The sequence below is a fragment of the Rhinopithecus bieti genome, unplaced genomic scaffold (assembly GCF_001698545.2).
Source record: "Rhinopithecus bieti isolate Rb0 unplaced genomic scaffold, ASM169854v2 scaffold_5260, whole genome shotgun sequence".
Lineage (NCBI taxonomy): Eukaryota > Metazoa > Chordata > Mammalia > Primates > Cercopithecidae > Rhinopithecus > Rhinopithecus bieti.
In genome coordinates this window covers 1,965,124-1,989,947 of record NW_016805896.1, presented here as the reverse complement: position 1 = coordinate 1,989,947, position 24,824 = coordinate 1,965,124, and the positions used below count along the sequence as shown (strand labels likewise).

The 24,824-nt window shown below is 34.9% G+C and overlaps 1 protein-coding gene across 1 annotated transcript in view; it reads right to left on the bottom strand.

Annotated features, from left to right (window-relative positions):
* Positions 1-595: 595 nt before the first annotated feature.
* NAF1 (nuclear assembly factor 1 ribonucleoprotein) overlaps positions 596-24,824 on the bottom strand; it is a 40,571-nt gene continuing 16,342 nt past the window's right edge. Inside the window, 7 exon segments of the mRNA XM_017873956.1 lie at positions 596-5,058; positions 5,060-5,339; positions 9,432-9,534; positions 13,408-13,459; positions 16,403-16,563; positions 21,976-22,058; positions 24,494-24,587. Coding sequence (XP_017729445.1) covers positions 4,896-5,058; positions 5,060-5,339; positions 9,432-9,534; positions 13,408-13,459; positions 16,403-16,563; positions 21,976-22,058; positions 24,494-24,587 — 936 coding nt within the window. The 3' untranslated portion in view covers positions 596-4,895.

Genomic DNA, 24,824 nt, shown 5'->3' with positions numbered 1-24,824 from the left:
GTAACAAAATACCACAGGCTGAGTAACTTATAAAAACAACAGAAATTTACGCTGGGCATGGTGGCTTGCACCTGTAATCTCAGCTACTCAAAAGGTTGAGACAAAGGGATTGCTTGAGGCCAGGTGTTCGAGACCAGCTAAGACAACATAGCAAGACCCTGTCTCTAAAATAAATAAATAAGTATGCCTTACAGTTCTGGATGCTGGGGAAGTAAAGATGAAGGCATTAGTAGGTTTGGTGTCTGGTGAGGGTTGCTCTCTGCTTACAAGATGGGCACCCTGTTGCCACATTCTCCGGAAGGAGGAATACTGAATCTTCTTCACATGGTGGATGAGACTGGAGAGCAAAACGGATCTAAGCCAGTTCCTTCCAGCCCTTTTTATAAGGCACGAATCCATACCTTAGTGCATAAGTGCCTTTTATAAGGCACTAATCCATACATAAGTGCAAAGCCCTCATGACTTAATCATTTCCCAATACTTTAAACAATTTCTCTAGATTATTTTATAATGCCTCATACAATGTAAAAACTTTATATAAATAGTTATACTCTATTGTTTAGGGAATAATCACAAGAAAAAAAAATCTACCATGTTCAGTACAGTTGCAACCATACATTTTATTTTTTTCTATATATTTTTGATTCACAATTGGTTGAACCCACAGATGCAGAACTCACAGACATAGAGGGCCGATTTGTATAGAGAGAAAGGCAATTGGACCTAAGTGGTTAAGATATCAACCTAATTTAAAGCAAAGATCAAATGGTACAATTCAGATGTTTCTGTAGATAGTAAATATCCACTGTCAGGTAATACTATAGGCATATACTGTTTTATTGTACTTCATTGTACTATACTTCATATACATTGCATTTTTTACAAATCGAAGGTTTGTAGCAATCCCATAACTAGCAAGTAAATCAACTCCATTTTCCCAACAGCATATGCTCACTTCATGTATACTGTCGCATTCTGGTAATTCTCCCAATATTCTGAACTTTTTCATAATTGTTATTTGTGTTATAGTGATCTCAATCAGTGATCTTTGATGTTACTATTGTTTTGGAGGCACCACAAACTATGCCCATATAATATAGCGAACTTAATGGATACATGTGTATGTTCTGACTGCTCCACACATCTGCTGTTTCCTTTTCTCTCTCCTCAGGCCTTCCTATTCTGTGAAACAACACCGGAATAAAACCAATTATTGGCCATATAATGACCTCTAAGTGTTCAAGTGAAAGGAAGAGTTGTATGTCTCTCACTTTAAAACAAAAGTTAGAAATGATTAAGCTTACTGAGGACAGCATGTTGAAAGCTGAGGCAGACTAAAAGCTAGGCCTCTTGTGCCAAACAGCCAAATTGTGAATGCGAAGAAAAAGTTCTTAAAAGAAACTAAAAGTACTACTCCAGTGAACACAGGAAGAAAAAAGCAAAACAGCTTTACAGCAAATATGGAATAAGTTTAAGTGGTCTGGATAAAAGATCAAATCAGTTACAACATTCCCTTAAGCCAAAGCCTAATCCAGAGCGGGCCCTAACTCTCTTCAGTTCTATGAAAGCTGAGAAAAACTGCAGTTTCTCTCCCACTGGGAAGCTAGCAGGGGTTGGCTCATGAGGTTTAAGGAAATAAGCCATCTCCATAACATAAAAGTGCAAAATGAAGCTGCAAGTTATCCAGAAGATCTAGATAAGGTGGATACACTAAACACCAAACAACAGATTTTCAGTGTACATAAAATAGCCTTATATTCAAAGAAGATGCCATCTAGGATTTTCATAGCTGCAGAGCGGGAATCAATGCCTGGCTTCCAAACTTCAAAGGACAGGCTATCTTGTTAGGGGTACTGCAGCTGGTGACTTTAAGTTGAAGCCAGTGCTCATTTACAATTCCAAAAATCCTAGGGTCCTTAAGAATTTTGCTACATCTACTCTGCCTGTGCTCTACAGATAGAAAAACTATGCCTGGATGACAGCACATCTTTTAATATCATGGTTTACTAAAGATTTTAAGTCCACCATTCAGTAAAAGATTACTTTCGAAATGTTGCTGATCATTAACAATGCACCTGGTCACCCAAGAACTCCAATGGAGATGTACAAGGAGTTGAATTTTTTTAATGCCTGCTAACACATCCATTCCATAGCCCATGGATCAAGGAATAGTTTTGACTTTCAAGTCTTATTATATAAGCATATTTTTTGTAAGGCTATAGCTGTCATAGTGATTCCTCTGATGGATTTGGGCAAAGTAAACTGGAAATCTTCTGGAAAGGATTCACCATTTAAGATGTCATTAACTACACTGATGATTCATGAGAGGGGGTCAAAATACCAATATTAACAGGAGTGTGGGAGAAGTTGATTCCAACCCTCATGAATAATTTTGAGGTGTTTAAGACTTCATGGGAGGAAGTAACTGAAGATGTGGTAGAAATAGGAAGAGAACTAGAATGAGAAGTGGAACCTAAAGACGTGACTGAATTGCTGCAATCTCATGAAAAAACTTGAACCGATGAGGTGTTACTTCTTATGCATGAGTAAAAATGAGGTTTCTCAAGTAAAAGCTACTCATGGTGAAGATGCTATGAACACTGTTGAAATGATAACAAAGGACTTAGAATGCTATGTAACCTTCTTAGTTGATAAGGCAGTAGCAGAGTTTGAGAGGACTTGATCCCAAATTTGAAAGTTTTACAGAGAATAAAATGCTATCAAGTAGCATCACATGCTACACAGAAATCTTTGGTGAAAGGAAGAGCTAATTAACATAGCAAACTTCACTGCTGTCTATTAGGAGAAACTGCCACCTTTAGCAACCACTACCCTGATCGGTCAGCGGCCAACAACACTTGAGGCCAGACCCTCCACCAGCTAAAAGATTATGACTCGCTGCAGGCTCAGAGGGTCATTATTATTTTTTGAGCAGTAAAGTATTCTTAAATTGAGATATGCACATTGGTTTTTTTAGGCACAATGCTATTGCATACTTAATAAACTACAGTAGCGTGTAAACATAACTTTTACATGCATTTGGAAACCAAAAACTTTGTGTGACTTATTTGACCGCAGTGGTCTGGATCTGAGGCCACAGTATCTGTGAGATATACCTGTACTTGAGGTAAAGAAATGGACAGATTTTTACTTTGAGATGGAGTCTTGCTCTGCCACCCAGCCTGGAGTGCAATGGTGTGATCTCGGCTCACTGCAACCTCTGCCTCCCAGGTTCAAACAATTCTTCTGTCTCAGCCTCCCGAGTACTGGGATTACAGGCACATGCCACCATGCCTGGCTGATTTTTGTATTTTTAGTAGAGGCGCGGTTTTACCATGTTGGCCAGGCTGGTCTTGAACTCCTGACCTCAGGTGATCCGCCCACCTCGGACTCCCAAAGTGCTGGGATTACAGGCATGAGCCACTGCACCCAGCCGATATGGACAGGTTTTTAAATGCCATGATGATCAGAACAGCTTGATGACTAAAAATAACATGTTACTGTTCCCATTCTTGTGGAAAAGGATTTGGGTTTTTCTTTTAGTGCTTTTAGATATAATCTCATAAACTCTTAATAATATTCTAACAATTATAAAAAGACTGTGCTATAACCTGTGAAGGTAACTCCTGAAGAGAAGTTGCAAAAATATTTAAAAAAATAATGAAGAAATTATTCACATGATAAAGTTAATGTATACCAAGGCAGAGCCTCTCAACTTGTGTACAAGGAATGCTGAAAGAGTCCCCTCAGCTCATGAGAAAGAAAAGTGGGGCCTCAGTGCAACCAGATTGCATGGGCTTGTGTTAAGTGGTCTCCAGATTACTCCAATGTGCCATACAAACACTCCTAAGTGTGTAAAGGAATGTAAGATTGGAAAACATCTAATTAGCGGAAATTGCTAATCAGAAAACCAGAAGAACTAGGTTCAACTCCATATCAGCTCACTAGCTGAGTGATCTTAAATTACTTTAACCTCTTTGGGACACTTAGACTCCTTATTTACTAAATGAAAACTAGAGTATTTCAATGGTCTCTTCTAGTTCTAAAACCTGTAATTTCCCTTACGTTGACACTTCATAATATAAAGCAGCAGTCATTACTCATTTAATTAAAAACTCTAAATTCAGATATTCAATAAATATTTGTTATTTACTGAACCTAGTCTGCATGTGAGGATCTGGAAAACAAATACGGAAGACAAAATCCCTAAATAGATCTTATTGTGAATAATCCTTACATCCCTTTTAGGAGGTTAAATAGTAAAGTCTTCTGAATAGTGCCCAAATAAAGGAAATATTTTGCACAGATAATGGAAGCTTGCCTATGCATAATAAATATTTTTTTACTTTAGCTATAATCAGAGCTTCTACCAATATATAAGAATTTTCTCCTCTATACCCTTCAACTGTTTTAAAAAGAAAAATTATGGTCATTTAAATTTACTCAGAAATTACATTTGTAATTAAAATTGATTTCCAAAGTATAAATTTATAAAAATAGTTTAAAGACTCTCAAAAGGACTTCAACATCTTATATTCATATTACAGCAAGAAAATCAATGTGCTCCATATATTTTACCCATGATGAAACTTGTCCCATATCCATTACTATATACATAGTTTAACTGGGTGGGGTTGGGAGGGAGAGGCAGGAATTCAAAATTTTAATTAAATATTACATAATTTAATGTTCCCCCAAGAATCTGAGCTGACATTTTCATATGAATACAATTTCACAAAGGTTACAAATATACATATCAACTTACAACAGAAGGAATCATTTAGTATTTTACAGTGTTTCTAAAAATCTAGCTCCATAATCACTCTTTAAAAAAACAAAAAAATCCTTACCACATAATATGAAAAGTCCACATTTCTCTGGAAATGCATAGTCACCTAATAGTAAGGTCCAAAATGAGAATTACTATCTCCAGAGGAGGGTGGAGGAGGTAGCGGTGGAGGGGAGGGGTGGGGTAGGGAGTATGGTAAGTTAAGTAATGGATGAGCTGCCATGTTTGGTGTAGCCCAACTCATGTTTACAGGTGGGGTGGTGGTGGGGTGGAGAGCGGAGTGGAAAATTATGCACATCAAACATTGGAAGAGGAAAGGGGTATTGTGGCATAATGGGATTATCTTGTCTCTGAGAAGGAAATCCTGAAGTCTCCTGAGATACCATATGTTCTGAATTATAGAAATGCTGAGGTGGAGGCCTGCCATGGCAAGATCGAGGGTATCTGCCCCTGGAAAATCCTCGTGTGAATTCTCTGTTACGATATCCTTTTGCATGCTCTGAAGTAGAGTGAGCATTCCAATTCTGATGTACTTCAGCAAAATCTTCACCTTTGAGGGGAGGGTAAACAAAACAACAAAAGTAAGTTTAATATATCAAAAAGCACTGTTTGAAATTTCAATTATGAATTTTCTTTATCATCCAGTATATCTTATGGCAGTTAAAAAAAGTGTAAAACATAAAATGGTAAATTTTAAATGAACTGAAAAGACAAAACTTAATGCCAAAGAAAGATAATCGAGCAAGTCAGAAAACACTTAGACGATAACCATTCTACTCCAGCCAAAAACCAGAGAAGAAAACGTGGCACCATCTCTACACACTCTCAAAGGCTGAGTATGGATCCTAGACTTCTATCCTTGACAGGCAGTAATGAGGTACTCCAACCCTTCCACTGCAGTAGCATCAGGAACAGGCTGAACAGGGTGCCAGTAACAAGCCTCCCCACAGTGACAATGAACATCACATGGGGAACCGGAACTTCCACCTCCACTGGCAGCAACACAGTGTTCTTCCTTCTTTTACACTGTGACAATGTCAGAGAAGACTGAGTAGAGTTAGGATTTTTGTCCCCATCCAGTGATAACAAGGCCATCCTCCACTGATGTCAGTGCATGCCATATGGGGAGGAGTGACAAAGTACTCCTGTCCCTACCAGGCATAAGAAAATACCTCGTGGGGTGTCAGAACTTCTACCCTCATCCAGCAGTAACAAGGCACCCCTTGGCCAAAGGTGTCAACAGAGGCTAAGAGGAATACCTAGACTTCAATCTACCCCATTCTTTTTGCTGCCAGAGAAGCATTTTTAAAAAGACAAAGAAACAATTACAACAAACCCAGCTAAATCAGAAGATTTACATAAGATCCATGGTCTTGTAATATAATACTCAATATCCCAAGTTTCAATAAAAGAAAACTGCTCATCACAAAAAGAACCAGGAAGATTTAAAATTCAATGAAAAAAAAAAATTAACCAAGGGTGTCACAAAGATGTTAGAATTATGAAAGGTATTAAAGCAGTCATAAAAATGCTTCAACAAGATATTATGAACACTCTAAAAAATCAAAATTACAAAGTTTTAGCAAAAAAAGGATATAAAATAAAGAATACATTGAAATTTTAGAACTGAACATTACAATAACCAAAATAAAAAACTCAATGGAACAATATTGAAGGAGAAGAACAAAGGACGGAAACTACCCAACTTCAAGACATATTAAAAAGTTTAAGTAATCACAGCAGTGTGGTACTGGTGAAACAACAGACAAATAAATCAATGGGACAAAACAGAAGGTACAAAATAGACCCCCATAAACATAATAAACTGATATTTAACAAAGGAGCAAAGGCAATACAACAGAGTAAAAGTAGCATTTTTAACAAATGGGGCTGGAAAACCTGGACATCCATAGGAAAAAGAAATAAATAAATATAGACAATAATCTTACACCGTTCACAAGAATTAATTCAAAATGGATCACAGACCTCAATGTAAAATGCGGAATTGTAAAATTCCTAAAAGATAACATAGAAGAAAATTTAGATGACCTTGGGTTGATAATGACTTTTCTTTAGAGATGGAGTCTCGCTCGGTAGGCCCAGTTGGAGTGCAGTGGCATGCTCTCAGCTCACTGCAACCTCCACTGCCCGGGTCCCGGCTCAAGCAATTATCCAGACTCAGCCTCCCAAGTAGGAATGCGCCACCATGCCCAGCTAATTTTTGTATTTTTAGTAGAGACGGGGTTTCATCATGTTGGCCAGGCTGGTCTTGAACTCCTGACTTCCTGATCTGCCCACCTGGGCCTCCCCACGTGCTGGGATTACAAGTATGAGCCACTGTGCTCGGCCAATAATGACTTTTTAGATAATGACTTTTTAGATAGGACATCAAAGGCATGATCCATGAAAGAAATGATCAATATGCTGAATTTCATTAACTTAAACATTTCTGCTCCATGAAAGATACTGTCAGGAGAATGAAAGAAAAAAAGCTCAGAAGTTCAAGGTTACAGTGAGCTATGATTGTACCACTGCATTCTAGCCTGTGCAACAGAGCAAGATCAAAAAACAGACCAAAAAAAAGAAAAAGAAAAAGAAAACCCTCAGAAAGACATTTGTTGATGTAGATAAGATTCCAAAATTTACACTGAAAGGTAAAGGACCTAGAATACCGATTATAATTTTGAAAAAGAAAAATAAAGTAGGAGTTATCACTCTACGCAATTTCAAGACTAACCTCACATTCCATACAAAATTTAATTCAAAATGAATCACAAGTGTACAATTTAAAACAGAAGACTACAAAACTTTCAGGGAAAAAAACAGAAGAAAATCATTAGGATCTAAAGCTAAGCAAGAAGTTATCAGATTCCATAAACAAAATTGATAGTTTTCCTCAAAACTAAAAACTTTGGTCTTGCAAAAGGCCCTCTTAAAAGAGGGAAAAGACTACAGACTAGACAAATCATGAACAAACCACATATCTGACAGAAAGCGAGCATCTAAAATACACATTTTTAAATTCTCGTAACTCAACAGTAAAAATTCAGAAATACAATTTAAAAGTGGCAAAAGATAATGAACTGACATATCACTGAAGATAGAGACAGTAAATGAGCACATGGAAAGATGTTCAATGCCATGAGCCATTAGGAAAATGAAAATTAAAACCACAATTATATTTGCACTACAAACCTAGCAGAATGCCCAAAATTAAAAAGAGTGATAACACCAAATGCTGGAGAAAATGCAAAGAAAGTGTCACTCATCCATTGCTGATAAAAATGTAAAATGGCACAGCCATGCTGAAAAACAGTACGGCAATTTCTTAGGAAACTAAACATACAATGCAACCATTATACAACCAAGCTATTGTACTCTTGGGCATTTATTCCAGAAAAATAAAAATCTGTTTTCACACACACAAAAAATGTACATAAATATTTATAGCTGCTTTATTCCTAATAACCCCAAAACGGAAACAACCTAGATGTCCTTCAGTGGATGAATGGTTAGGTAATCTGGTAAATTCATGCCATGAAACGTTACTCTGTAATGAAGATGAACAAACCTATTGATACATGCAGTAATGTGGGTGGATGCACAGATTTTTTTTAAATTTTTTTTATTATTATACTTTAAGTTCTAGGGTACATGTGCATAACGTGCAGGTTTGTTACATATGTATACATGTGCCATGTTGGTGTGCTGCACACCCATTAACTCCTCATTTACATTAGGTACGTCTCCTAATGCTATCCCTCTCCTGGTCCCCTCCCCACAATAGGCCCTGGTGTGTGATGTTCCCCTTCCTGTGTCCAAGTGATCTCATTGTTCCATTCCTACTCATTGTTCTCACTATGAGTGAGAACATGCGGTATTTGGTTTTCTGTTCTTGTGATAGTTTGCTGAGAATGATGGTTTCCAGCAGACGCACAGATATTATGCTCAGTGGCAAAAGCCATTCCCTAATCATACTATATTGTATAACTTCACTTATATAATTTTCTGGATATGACAAAATATATGAAAATGGAGAACAGATTAACGGTTGCCATGAGTGAAGGAGGGGCGGAGAGGTAAGGACATGGCTGTGACTATAAAAAGGCAACTGGGTAGCTCTCTGGTGATGGAAATGTTGTATAGCTTCATTGTATCCTGTCAATATCCTGGCTGGGACAGTGTTCCATATATAGTTATGCAAGATGTTGCAACTGGGGGAAATTGAATAAAGGGCATACAGCACCTCTCCTATTATTTTTACAACTGTATGTGAATCTACGGTTATCTCAGAAAGTTTAACTTTTTAAAAAAGGTAAAGGGAATGCATGTTTATAAATAAGATACTGTGATTTAGGGGTTCATCAAGTACTTGATCACGGAAGCAAATAGGTATCTTAAGAAAAAAGTGCTGACAAGCACAAGTAACAATGTTTAGTCTGTCTGTTACCCCAGGAAGCCATTTTTACTGCTTAAGTTCATAAAACTACCACACCTCCTGCTATGTAACGGCTCTAAATGTTAGCAGGATGCTAGGAGGTAAACAGAGAAAACCCAGATGTTTCCCTTGGCTTTATTATTGATAAACTTATATAGATGTAAATGAAGATAAAAAATGACTATATATATCGTATTCACTCACCTGGCTCATTAAATTCAGATTTGAGTTTTTTCCGGCCTTGAATCTGAGATTTTTTCCTCTGTTTGGCTTCTTTTTCTTTTTCATCATCACTGAAATCTAAGGCCTTGCAGAGAAAAGTATATAATAGGTTTATATTACATGGATTTGCCAATTCAATAGTACATACTTGGAGGTGAAGAAAATAAGCCTATTATTAATCACTGACTAAAAAAAGTTGCCTTTTTGATCCTTAATATTTTCTATATCTGAAGTAGACATGGTAGAAAAATAAAGTATTTTTTGATAAATGCTTAATGACACTTTAATTAACACAGGTCAGTAATCAACCTTCAGATATGAGTCTGACTTCCAGTTTAGACTTAAGATTCATCATAGTATCAGATGCAAAAGAGTGCCAAAGGTAACAGTATCAAGGACTAAGCAAATTATATACATTATCAGAGCCAATAAAAAATGGAAGACAATGTTCCATAATTCATTCATTCAAAATACACATCCAAGCACTGTTCTAAACATTTCACAGGTTCATTCTTTACAGGTTTACCATCTTATTTTTTAAATATAATTTTAAGTATATAGCAAGAGCTATAAATAAATGAGGGGAAAATAAGGGTATACAAATCATGAGGAAGCTATTTAGACAGGACCATAGGCAAAGACGCTGTTTTTTTGGTACAGTGGCACGATCTCAGCTCACTGCAACCTCTGCCTCCCAAGTTCAAGCGATTCTCCTGCCTCAGTCTCCTGAGTAGCTGGGGTTACAGATGCACGCCAACCTGACCAACATGGCAAAGGCTTTTATAAGCAGATACATGAATGATCCAACTCCTAAGAGGAAATTATTTAAAAATTAAAGGTGGTAAAACTCACATGCAACTAAGAATTAGGATTCATTCTTATAATCCACCAAGGAAACCAAGATTTATGAGCTATTTACCTTTGACTGCTATGGTATCTACAGTTCAGGCATTTTATTATTCTATTAACGCCAGAAAACTTTTATTATATTCCATACAAAAAATATATGAAAGCAGGCCCACTATGTATGGATGGATACACATTTAAAAAGAAGAAATAAAATGTATATGAAAGTCTTTGTATGTAATTTTCAGTATGGCTTCACTGGAATACATTCTAGATCAAATCCTCCATCAACAGGAATCCATACACTTCAGATTCTGAAATCTAATTTGAAAACATGAAATAATTGTATGCCTTCTAATGCACTATTTCTTATTACTGAGCTTAATGGGATAAGATTTAAAAACTCAGGTTAAATCTGGTATCTGACAGACACTAGAAAGTATGGAGATGAGATAGAAGACTCCTTTTTCTGAGAAAACAGATTAAATGTACAATGAACGAGTGCTACGACTTAATGCTATGTTATTATAGTGCTGGAAAAAGAGAAAAAAGGAAAAGGAAGGCTTCTTGATATGGATAACCCAATAGAAACACCTGAATGAGTTAGCTATGAAAATAAAGAGAATTTTCAGGGAATGGAAACAATACACACAGAGGCATGACAGAACATAGTATACACAAAAAAGAAAAATGGTTCTGAAAGGTAAAGTGAAAGCTGCTTCTTCTTACACAGCAAAACCAGAAAAGATAAAATTGGAGAAGCTAATAAGGAACCTTATTGTGCCATTTTAAATAATTGAACATCATCTTAAGAGCAGGAGGGAGGAACTAAGGATTTTAATTGGGAATAGTTTATTTCAGAGATTACTTTGGTAGTATTTTGCTATCACTCCTAAAATCAGAGAAAAATTCACGTCTCTTAAATGCAAATTAATTCATATTTCCATTCGTTAAATACATTTATTCAATCATAAAGTATATGGTGGCATATTAAAAATGGCTATGAAGATGAATATGATACAACCCTAGGTAATTTTTAGTTTATTTACACAGTCCAATATTTCATAGCACATAATTTCTCTTATTTTCCTTTATGTAAGCTTTCTATTTTCACATCACATGATGTTTCTCTTTTTTCTCTTTTTAAGTTTAAACCTCACAAATTTCTAATTTCAATCTATGATCAACACCAGGCAATAATTCTATACTACAAAGTTTCACCAACAAATATCACATAATTAAATCCCAATATACTTAATGATCCAGTTCTAGCTACTTGGAAAAAACGAACACCATGAACTAGGTGAGATGTAATTTGGCAATTAACCTAGTCAAACCAATTTTACGAATAACTCACATTGCTGTAATTGGTAACTTCAATGGTTAGGTCAGAAACAACAGGGATTCATTAGAATATCTGGATTTTGGTTGGGTGCGGTGGCTCATGCCTATAATCTCAGCACTTTGGGAGGCAGAGGGGGGTGGATTACTGGAGGTCAGGAGTTCAAGACTAGCCTGGACCAACATTGTGAAACCTCGTCTCTAATAAAAATACAAAATTAGCTGGGCGTGGTGGCATGTGCCTGTAATCCCAGCTACACGGGAGGCTGAGGCAGGAGAATAGCTTAAACCCGGAGGCGGAGGTTGGAGTGAGCCGAGATTGTGCCACTGCACTCCAGCCTGGGCAAAAAGAGCAAAACTCCAACCCCCACCCAAAAAAAGAAAAAAAGAATATCTGGATTTTACAAGAAATATGTTTTGAGATGTTTATGAATCTCTAAACATTTTAAAACATGTAATTCCAGTAATAAGATGCTCTAGATGCTCTAAACTTAATTCAGAACATTAAGTGAATATTCAGAGCCTTAACTGAAATCACATAAATACACAGACTTAGAAAACATAATTCCATTTTAATTCAGATACTAAGCAAGGCTCATTCACTGGTTAAGTGATTAATACCTGTACAAAACCCTCTAAGTGGGCATAAACCTGATTCATACCTCAGTAAAATTAGAAACTAACACAGATCATGATTTAGCATTGCTTTAAACATCTAAAATGACCAAGGTTAAATCTCTAACTATCAAAAATCTGTAATACTGGCTGGGCAAGGTGGCTCATGCCTGTAATCCCAGCACTTTGGGGGGCGGAGGCAGGAAGATCGCTTGAGGGCAGGAGGATCACTTGAGGCCAAGAGCTTGAGACCAGCCTGGGTATAGTGAGACCCCCATGTCTATATTCGTTAAAAAAAAAACCAAACTGTAATACTGAGAAAACTTCATAAGAACTGCCAAGAAAGTTTTTAAAACTCTCCTGTATAATTTTACTTATAAAATAATGATATACATTTTATTTTATACTGTATAAATACATGCTATTTTAAGAAATGAATATATTCATTGTTGTAATTCAAAAAAAAAAACCCTCAAGATAATCTGCTTAAACACTTTCATGGAATGTTAACCAAGTAATCCTATTAAATCATTAACTCATTTACATATTATTCCTAAATTTACTACACATTTCTAGGAAGACTAGATTATCAAGTCACCTTGGGGCATAAAACTATTGTTTTGCTGATGTGGACACAAAAAGAAAATCAAGGTCCCTTTTTAGAAAGGTAGTTATATCGTTAAAAAGTAGAGAGTTAGGTACCTTCCAATGATCTTGTGCTTCCAATGATCTTGTACTTCTAAAAGAAGGGCCGCTTACTACTACTAAAAGCACCATGTCTTCATGTCCCATACAGTGGGTGTATTTACTAAACTGAATTAAATTTTTTAAAAATAATGACAGCCTGCCTTTATCACACATCAACAAAGTTAACAAAAATAGCAAATTACATTGTAAATGATAAGGTGATAATTTTTAAAATACAACTAAATGTAACTGAAAAAAGTTTTTTTCCTAAACGATCAATCAAAACCTTTCATTGAAAGGTATAAAATAGTCATCTAGGAGGGTGAGAGAATACATGGGCTAGGACAGGAGAAGGCAGTATGGCTGCTAGCCAGTATTAATGACTTCCCTAACAGCAAGAATGATAAAATGTATAAGACTAAGTCCTGCCCTACTTTATAAAATGTTGCATAAAAAGACTTATACTTACCTCTGGTGGTGGTTCCTGATCATTCTTCCACGATGCATCTGATCCCTTATCCCTGGGTGGGGTGGGGATGGGAGTCAAAAAAGTATTTATCACAATTCTGTTAAGTGCTTATAACTTAAAAGTACAGAAAATAATGAAGGACATGAGTTCAACCTTTAATTTTGCAATACACTTATATGTCTTTTACCTTATTTCAAAAGATGTGGGAAGCTCCTAAGAAAAACACAAAAGTTGGGCAAATATAAATATTAGGATTAGGGAATTGGAATGAGAAGCCAAGGCTACGGTGTGCAGTGGAAAGCAGATGGACAGTGCTTTTGATTTTTGTTTTCATGATATTTGCAGTTTTCACAAAACTCAGTTTTTTAAAAAAGGCTTATTTCACGCCAACCATAGATCGGAAGTTGTTCCATGTGCGAAGTATACAAAAATGACTATGAGACATTCCCTTTTCAAAGATTTTACAGGTTTAATGGCAGAAATATCAATATGAATTATTTTCTCCTCAGTTTACCTGAGGAATGTCAGTAATCCTCTATGAGTAACCAAGGCTTATTCCAACACTGATTCTCAAAGCAGAGAGGGTCAAATAAAGGCTAACTATGAATAGTTTGAGGAAGAGGAAGAGGAGTTGCTTTAAAGATTCTGAAGGACAATGTAACAACTGGCATGTGTGAAATGTGTAATTGCAGCTGAAAATCAACAATTTTTGGTGGAGAGTTTTAGACTTTACAACCAACAGAAGTACAGACATCTATTATGAGCAGTATAATTTGAGAAAGCTCATTTTTAATCTTTTTAATTTTGTTAATTTCATAGTTTCGGGTACTATTTTGTTATTCCATTATGTTAAAATATCACAAAGTAAAATATTACAAAGTATTAGGACTAGATGTCCTTATTGTTTTAAACTAGATCTCAAAAATAAGATTCCCAGGAATTAAGGCCATTAAAATCAACGTACAGATGTCAGTTTGCTGGTACAACATGAAAGTTGTTAAGTTGCTTTAAATTTTTGATTCAGAACTTTGACATTATATATGAGCCATTATCAATGACTTTTCCATCACTTAAAAGAAAAAAAGCATTTCCTCAATTGTCATTTCACACATGAGCCTTAAATACAGCTCTGGTATTCCTTTCTGCATGCATGACATCTCATGATCTGGACTGCTGTTAGCCTGGAATCACAGACATAAATGGGAAAAATTCCCCAACTACTGCGTCTCTTACAAAAAATCAAAATCTACTAAAGGAAAGATCAAGCAACATTTCAAAAGGCACTTTTAACAAGACAGTAAGTACATGAGAAACTAAGATCAAAATAACCTCATCAGAGAACAGTAAGCTTGAAAGGAACTGAACTTCTCTACCTCAAAGACAAAGTACTGCACCGAGTTCCCATGACAGATGCCAAAATGCAGTCTAGAATACAACAGTTTTCCTGGGGGAGGGAGGTTTCTGAAATATAGGCCTAATTTCCCAATTCATTGATTTACTACTACTTCTTAATAGAAGAACTGCAAATCAAAACCAAAGACCGAATCTATTATTTAAAATCTATTTAAAAACCATCTTCAGAAAACCTCTTCATCTGTTTTAAGCTAAAATACTCTATTCGTTAAAAAGCTGCATATATGGCATATCCACAGCAGTATCTTTATATTCAAAACAGGATGAAATGCTAAATATTTAAAGCATTTTAGAACATATTAATATCTTGAAGGCTTTGTGTCTATTTAATTCATCTTTCTTGTGTTACTTAGGAAAATAACCTTATGCAATCTGAAGAATAACGTAGGCAAAATATTCCTCCAGATCTTTATGTAGATTCTTAAACATGAGTTAAATCAATTACCAGGACCAAAATTTTCATCTCTGAAATAAATGAAATTTGGTGACCTGAGACTTTATTTAATATGTAAGTGGCATAAGTAATCTTATGCCATGCAACTGGGGCTGGTACCTTTGACATAATACCAAAGTTACTCAGTGACCAAAGCTCCTTTGTTTTCCTGCAAAACAGCATCTATAAAATCTATCGCCTAGGTTTTAAGTTTCCAATAAAAGAAGTGCTAGAACTAAAAGGAACTTCTGTGTCAAACTGAGTGCAAAGTCTTTCTGGATTTAACCTTCCCCCAATCTTTGGCAGTCTTTTCTTCCACTCCCAATCTGAAAATATTTTTAGTGGCTCATATTCATTACATCATTCGAAAGCATTCAAGTTATTTTTATTAAAAAAAATCTATTCTACTTAAATTCATATGCTATTTGATGATATAAAAAATTAAATAACATAATTATAACAAGTTCAACTGATACAAACAGATCTATGACTAACAGCTGGCACCAGCTAACATTTGAAAAATATTCAACCAATGGGAGCAAAAATATACAAAAATTGCTGGTCACATGCCACAGAAATCACTTAGCATTATTTGTAGAGAAAATGGAGAGCGCTGGTTTGTTGGTTAGGTCAACTCCATACACCATGGCTTTCTACACAATTCTTCAGGGACATGTGTTAGTTGTCTCTCTACAAACTTACGATTTATAAGCAAAATAAAGAGATATACTCATGTTTTTTTCCTCTTGAAAATTAAGTTTTATTGAAGAGCAAGGTCTCTAAATAGAATCCAAAGAGAATTTTACTTAACTGAAAAAAAAGTTATTAAGAAATGATAATAATATTAGTACTAATACTAAAATAGCAAGTACATTAAAAAAAGTATATAACGGAAAAAACACTGAACTAGAATCAGCATACAAGGCTCAAATGTGCTCTTAATGGCTGATCATTTCAGTTTTTGCAAAAGATATGAGTTCTACGTACAAAATCTGAAAATAAATTGTAGGCTTCGAAGATATTCTTAGGAAGATAAATGAACTCTTTGCAAGAGAGACACAATATAACTATAAGAAATTACATCACTGAGAATTATTCTTAAAATATAAGTTACGTAAGTGAAGAACAACATGGCAGTAAAGTACTTACTGTTTAAGTTTTTCTGTGAATATATATTGGGTGAAATCTTTCATTGATGGAGCAAAATACATAGTCTCCTTTATTTTAATACCTTTACTTTCAATGTGATCTGAAGAATTAAACCGTAACACATAAAATGGATGTGCAACAGGTCCAAATATCTCAAATATCTGTAATAGAAACACCAAGTCCTCTTTTAACATGTAAAATAACTATTTGAAAAGTTAGCAGTGTTTTCTTTTAAAAATCCCACTGATAATTGCTAGAACAAGGTAATTTTGTCAATGTTAGGGCAATAAAATAATTTTTTATTTATATTTATGTCATTTTTACATACTCAGTCTTCATGTATTGATTAAAATGCACTCGCTCATTCCAGATTTCCCTTCTATGAATGTAAAAACAACAGTAACAAATTTGTTCCTCACCAAATTCAAATCTTTTTGGTGGTACCAACTAGACGCAAATTATGTTTTTTTAAATTATTGTTCATTTAAGTTGTAAGGTACAAAGAAAAGGATTATAACTGGTAACTTTTGAGAAATGACATATGTATACATTTGGAATCATCAGATGGGAAATATAAAAGCAAGCTTCTGACTTCAATAGGTGTTAAATCACTTTTGCTGTTTCCATAGTGTCAGGAATTTTGTAAAATTAAAGACTTTTTCTAATTTAACAATAATAAAGTAGAAGTTATTTACGTTTAAAAAACACAAAGATGGTGCAGCCTTTAACATTTAACTAAAAGAACTGCTTTTAGCAGAACCACATATTTTACTTCTGAAAACTCTTTAAGAATAATGAAAGGAAACCTCTTGATTTCAAACTGTATTTTCTTCTCAAAATACGTGAATTAAAAAATACATTTTCTGGCTGGGTGTGGTGTGGCTAACGCCTGTAATCCCAGAACTTTAGGAGGGGAGGTGGGTGGATTACCTGGGGTCAGGGGTTCAAGACCAGCCTGGCCAACATAGTGAAACCCCGTCTCTACTAAAAATACAAAAATTAGCTGGGTGTGGTAGCAGGCACCTGTAATCCCAGCTGCTCAGGGAGCTGAGGGAAGAGAATTGCTTCACCCCAGGAGGCAGAGGCTGCAGTGAACTGAGATTGTGCCATCACACTACAGCCTGGGGGACAAGAGCGAGATAATATATGTATATTATAGAGACAAGATCATGACCAATGCCAGTACAGATTTTTCCAGTCTTTTTTCTAATATGTTTTTTCTTTAAGACCATACTGTAGTTTTGCATTCTGTCCCTTTTTAAAAACCTAAAGTTGTTCTATGTTATATTCTTTGTAAGTATAATTTTAGCAATTATAAAACACCTCTTTACAGATTCAGAACAACTTATTTAACTTCTTTCTTTCTGTAGGACATTTAGGCAGCTTACAATTTGTTCAACATAATACATGATGCCATGAGAAACATCGTATACATAAATCTCTATACTTCAGATTTCCTAAAAATTGATTTGTAAGGAGGGGAAGTATTGAAGCTGAAAGTACGATAATTAACACTAAGGCATAAAAGTTTTAATGGAAATTACTAAATAGCTTTCTAAATAGCTTGGATCAATTTATACCAACTGTCTTGAACATGGTTGTTTTATCACATCCTCTGCACATTTTATGATCTTTAGTACAGCACTGAATCTTTTATTCCTTTTCACTAAGGCATAAAACAGCTCACCTATCAGGGCACCACCATTCTGAAGATATGTGTACTCTAAAAAGAAGTAGTGACATTAAAAACTATTAAAATGCCAATGTATTATGAAATAACACTAACAGCATCACAAATTTAAAGCTTTAAAAAAGTGTAAAAGCAAAAAACTTTAAGAAAATAGCAAGACATTTGCTTTGAAAAGGTTTAGATAAATCCAGTAGACCTCCTCCAGTAAGAACTGTGAAGGACGGAAGAGGTGTACTCAGCACCACTCTTACTGGCCTGACATAATTATTGTAGTCTTACTGTAGTCTATTGTCTTATTGTAGTCTATTGTAGTCTTATTGTAGTCTTATTGTAGTCTACTGACATAATTATTGTAGTCTTACTTTCACTTAAAATTGTCTTAAAAACAATTCACAAGTTTAATTCCCTCAAATATAGGCAAACCCAATTCTTCGTTTGGGCAGAGATTAAAAAATACCTTTTAAGTTTCCTGTGTATCCATTAATATAAGGTAAAATAATCAGTGTGCAACCTGGTACATAGACTGTTTCCCAGGGATTTGTTTCCTAGATAGCACGAATCCATTTCCTAAGTGTGAAAAACGATTTCAATGGAAAAATTCCTTGCAAACTTCAGGTCTGTGCAGTATGGTTTGAACTAAAATATAAGTGACATTCAAAATTCTTGGACAAAAGCAAAGCATAATATTTTAGTTGACTGTTCCTAGGTTCTGAAGTGTTTACGAGCCACAACTATAATGAAATCATTATAAAGTTTTAAGTAACATAACATCACAGGCAGTAGATAACAGGAAGCCATACAATAGACAGTATGTGACATGACCCAATACTAATAGGTATGTTACAGGAAAATTTGACCAAGTTCACATAAGCAATTTAGCTAATCCAGAGTAGAAAATAGGAATTTAACAATATTTTAAATCACCATTAGCTTCTGAGTGTAGAGCTTAGATTGACTAATACCTAAGAGCTAAACTGTAAAGAGTAACTTGGGACACAGCAAAGCTCAGGCTAGCCCACTTCTCCTCATACAGCTCCATATTCCTTCTCGGTCATTCCACCCAACTGAGGGGATTTTGTAACTTCCATACTACCTGATTTAAGACAAAAGCAAAGGAAGTAAAAGATTGTAAGGAGAGTATAAGAAATTGAATTTGGAAAAGTAGCAGCTGAGACCTTTACTATGAGGTGGGTAAGCAGCTTTCTTTATATCTTTAAAAATGGTATATATTCTGTAGGTGTTCATATACAAATTTAATCCAATTGATGCTTTATACTTGCCCTGTCATTGAGAAGTGGTTTCTTAGGTATCCTTTCACTTGGCTCTAGCTGATAATACTCGCCATTTTTTACTCAAAGGCATCATATTTTTGCTACAAGATCTCCAACGATTCCTATCACACACAGAGGTTAATATACACCATAACAACAACGTGGTACAGCTATAATGTAGGGTCTGCTGGGAAAAGTAACTGACAAGCAGAGAAGATATAGAGTGCATGCAGTTCCCCAAATTCCATCCCAGCATAGGATGGGCTTAAATGTTCTGTGTGCACCATGGCAAAAGTTTCAGTGGCGTAGAAGGCCTGTTTGAGCCAGCAGGCTGGACATGCACAGACAATACTGCAAAAGGGAGAATGAGCTGTACTCTCCTCCCCCTCTCCACACACACACACACCATGTCACAAACTTGTAAGTTATCTAGAGGGGGCTAGGTAACTCCCAGTTTTTCTATTACCTAGGAGGGGACTAGGTAAATCCCAGTTTCTCTAAGTAACAGTAACTACATCAAGGAATCTCCAGGACTAGGAACAATGCTGGCAGGCTGTGCCTGTGAAGGGCCAAGATTTGCATGCTGCCACCTGGGAACAGCCTTTAAAGAATGTCTCTCCAGGTAAGCCAGCTTTGGGCTAAACTGCCAAAGGAGAAAGGAAATGAGGAAATGAACCTTTACTCAACATTGTCTTTTATCAATCACTTTGTGCTTTTTTCAATTCCCATTAACAAAAATGAAGAAAATACAGATAGAGTATTCTAATCTATTAGGTAAACTGATCATTTCAATCACTGTGTGTATTACTGTATCACAAGTTACCTTGAAATATGTCATGAGAACTGATGGGGTGGGGAACAACACTCCATCAATATAATAGTCCTCTAGAAAATCATCATATCCTACCAAACAAGACAGTAATACAATCTTTTAAAAAGGAATCAGTAAAAATTTCCTACCCACTGATATATGAGAAGGAAACAGATTTCACTAGTTATCAAGAGACCTAGCAATTATTAGGATTAAAGGGCAAAGGTAAGAATACAAATCTGAGACTGTCCTCCCTTAATCAGTGGGGAAGGTAAAGGGAGGTGGAAGGGAAATGAACCTGGGTTGTAATCTCATCCATTTCAGCTTTGTGACTTTTTAGCAAGGTTTCTCAAGTTTTAAAATACAGGTAATTCTACTTCCTTGCAGGGTTTCAGTGAATTTAAAAAGATAACATAAATATCACTGTAGCTGATTACTATTGTGTTACTGAAGAGGGAAAAGATGTTCAATGGCTTGCTACTGAAGGTAAAACTAATTTAGTATTTAGATAAGACATGCTAACAATCTAAAAGGTACTCAGTTTCATATTGTGCTTACTGGTTTGTTTAACAAATACTTTCTAATCTCTACTTCCACTACTATTTTGGGGAATCATTTCAAGGCACTTAGATTTATAATCAAGTATTTTTCAAAGACTTGTCACATACTCTTTCAAAAGCATTTATAAGGCATTCTGTGTAAAATTAGAAATAGATTTAATTTTTGTCAACAGGCTTATGCCATATAACTAAAGTTAGAGGTGTAAATGTTATATTTTAACTGACTCCTTTCAAAGTTAAATGACAGCTGAATATTAATATTATTAGTCACATTTACAGGTCTAGAAATTCAAATGTAGTGGAAAATACAAAAAAATGCCTGTTTAGAGGTTTTAATTTAGCAAAGTGTTGAGTATTTTCAGATTAAAATTGTCTTAAGTTAGGTACTAAGAAAAAAAGACAACAGTCATTAAAATCACAAATAGCTCCTTTCTTGTTTGTATTCAACTCAATACACATTTACTTGGCAAAAATAATTTCCAAAGAACTGTACTAGGTACAATGGGGAATATCAAGGTGAATAAAACTGTCCCTATTGCCGGGAAATACTTACTTAGTATTTATATTCTTGATTTTAGAAAGTTATTATGTCTTCTGCCGACCAGTCAGAATTGCCTACTTGCTGGGTAAAGTGCGCAGTTTTCTATATTAAGGTGGATGTGCAGGGTTGTTATATCAGAAAGATGTTAAAAGGGACCAAATCTTACAGTAATTACTCAAGTGCACATATTTGTAATTCCCCAAGATGTTCTTACAGTGACAATTCACTGCTGTCAGTGAAATATTTTTCTATTTGGAAAAGATTCCACACTGAGCTTCCACCTGAGGAAGTCAAAGTCTGAAAAGGCTGAGAGCCACTATTCAAAGAAGCTCACAAGACAAAAATGCTTAAGAGCTATTATACTATGGGAAGTCTTCTTCACTCAGCTGGGTATATGGAGGGTAGGAAACGATGTGCTATGCATTACGTAGACTCACTGCCTAGCAAGTTATCTGACAAACACTAGGAAAGAATTCTATACATGTGTATTTAATAACTCATGCGGCAAAGAGTAATAATCAGTAGTAAACCAATTTACAGACAGATATGAAGTACTGAAGGAAATCAAGAATGTATTCAAACTAGAGAGCTCTAGATTGTCCATCAATTAAACTAAATAAACTCTTCTGAGAACTGATGGGGAAAGTCAGAAAAAAACAATAAATAGAATAATTTGTAAGATTTGAAATGTTTTACAAACCTTTCCTGCTGCTTGTCGATCACTTTTAAAAATTACAGTCTCCTCATTAACTGGAGGTAGGTTAGTCATAGATTCAATTATTACTGAAAAATAAAATAGATTACTTCAAGATTTACTTATAAGAGAATGTAGAATTTCAATGAAAATCTAAGCTTTAATTCCAATATAATTTAAAATAAAATTGAAGGTGGGATTATTACCTCATTAACCAATTCTCTTCAGTAAACAAAGTCTACTTATTACCAAATAGCACTGGGAAATGTTTTATACTTATTTTAACATAAAAGCTACAACTCTAAGGGAAAAAAATTAAAATACAAATCCTACAGAAAATCTGAATCATCCATTAAAGAGTCAACAAATTCAAGCTATGCACATATTCTCAAGTAATTTTACCAAAATAGTGTAATCACGTTTAGTTGTAAAACTGTTTTAAAAGAAATTAGTCTTCTTTCTCACTCTTAAAATTATTTTCTACGAAGCACTGTTTAGTTAATGGTATACAAAATGTTAAATAAAAGGCTTCACAAAAGCATCTTCCTATGAAAAGAAGAAGTAAAAGTGCTAGAGCTCACAGTAATTTTATCATTACATGAAAATTCCCTCCTCAAAAGCAAAAGCATAATCTCCAAATCTCCAGTTCTTTTAAATGACACAAATGTTAAAGAACTGATCTACCATAACAAAGAGAACACACACACACACACACAAACACACTCTCAATAAATTTTCAGAAAATCAGAGCCACAAGTAAGAACACTTTGTTACGTTACACAGATAACACCATGTACACTAAGGGAATAATCAGTAGTAAACCAATTTACAGACAGATATGAAGTACTGAAGGTACTTTGGGAAGTTGACAAGGAAGGATGGCTTGAGCCCAGGAGTTTGAGACCAGCCTGGGCAACATAGCAAGACCTAATCTCTATTAAAAAAAACAGTACTTCCGAATTCCAAATATACACATAAGCAACAGATCAAGAGGCAACATGTTTTGAGTTAAATCTGCAATAGTAGCATGTACTGATTTTGATCCATTTACTCTTTATTCCCATTAGGTTGAGAATTTTTTTAGTCTATGTTAGTCAAAATAGTATTGTTAAAAATGCAAAAATGACATGCATTATTCCATGTATGTCATAGTTTACATTTTTTTTTTTGAGAATCAACATTATGACCTAAAATTTTTCTGTATACATCAAGTCTAATACTTGTTTAAATCATACTAAATAATCAAGAAATTACTAGCCTGTTTATCTATACATATTATTAAATACCATAAGATAACTCTAAAACTAGTAAATGTAATGATTCCAGAATCATGGAAAGAATTTTAATTATTATTTTGAAAAGAAGATTCATTTTAATCTACATTTTATTAATAAACTAAAAAAGTACAAAATCAGGTAAGTATTAATTTTTTAAAATATCAATATAGACACTGTTAGAAAAAAGTCAAAAGAAAAAGTCCTATTTCTATCACTGACTAACTATACAACTGGTCCTAAGAGCAACTGACTTGAATTTTTCTGTTTCCTTAGGTCCTGTGGAGGCTGGTGGGCAATCTAGGTCCTCTTCACAGTTCCAAAATCCTATTACTTTGTCAGTCCTGAGTTCTATTCTCCGGCATATCCTACTATGAGTTAACAGTACCTGCATTAACAAAAATCTCACATAACAACCTCACATGTTGGGGCTAAAGAAATCTAAAATATTAAGTTCTCTTATAACTCAGCAGCTTCATATTTCATGCCAATAACAGTATTAAATCACAAAACTTTCTTATGTGTTTTTAAGACAAAATCAAAGGTGCTCCCCCAGAGACATCCACACTCTAATACCCTAATCTGTAAATACATTACATGTTTAAGAACCTTTGCAGATGTGATTAAAGTTAAGGACCATGAGATAGGGGAGATTATCCTGGATTATGCAGGTAAACTCAATCTAAAAAGTCTTTAAAAGCAGAGAACCTTTCCATGTATGGTTAGAGTGAGGTGAGATAATGGAAGAAGGCTCAGAGACAGACGTTACATTACTGGCCTTCAGGATGAAGAAAGAGAGCCAAAAGTCAAGGAATGTGGGCAGGCTCTAGAACCCAGAAAGAGTGAGGAAATAAGATTCTCCCCTAGTACCTACAGAAAATAACTCAGCCCTGTTAACATCTTTGATTTTAAGCCCACTGAGACCCACATGAGAACTGTATAACAAAATTGTGCTGTCGTAAGTCACTAGGTCTGCAGTCATTTGGTATAGCAACATTAGAAAACTAATAAACCAAATCAAAGGAAATTTCGGAGGAAGTATGTCAGTAAAAGCAGACATTTAAATTTTTATAAAGAAACTGTATTTATATATAATTTTAGTATATGAAAACAGAATTTTATCTCTTCAAACTTAATGACTATAAAGTGTTAATTACGTATGTCTAAGAAAATTTGCTAGTCAAAAGTCACTGATTCAATTATTAATGTGTGTTTGGATATAATTTTTATTAATAAAATTCTTAACATACCTAGTTGTTCGATAATACTTGAAACCATCCCAAGAGGCTTTAACTCAATATCTTCAGGCAGAATAACAGTGAGTTCTTCAACAGAAGGCAGTTCCTATAATTAAAAAACAAAACAAAACAAAACATTAAACTTCCTCCAGCTTCAACAACTTAAAAAAAATAAAATTTCCATTTAAAGTGCTACACATCTCTGAAAATGTAACATTAAGTGCTTAGAGCATCTCTTTAATGTTATCCTTTTAGTGGTTGCAAAGACTTGTGATAGTACTTCTCTCCCTCCAACATTTTTCCACCTAAGTGACTCAACAGGTCTCAAGTATACACCCCAAAT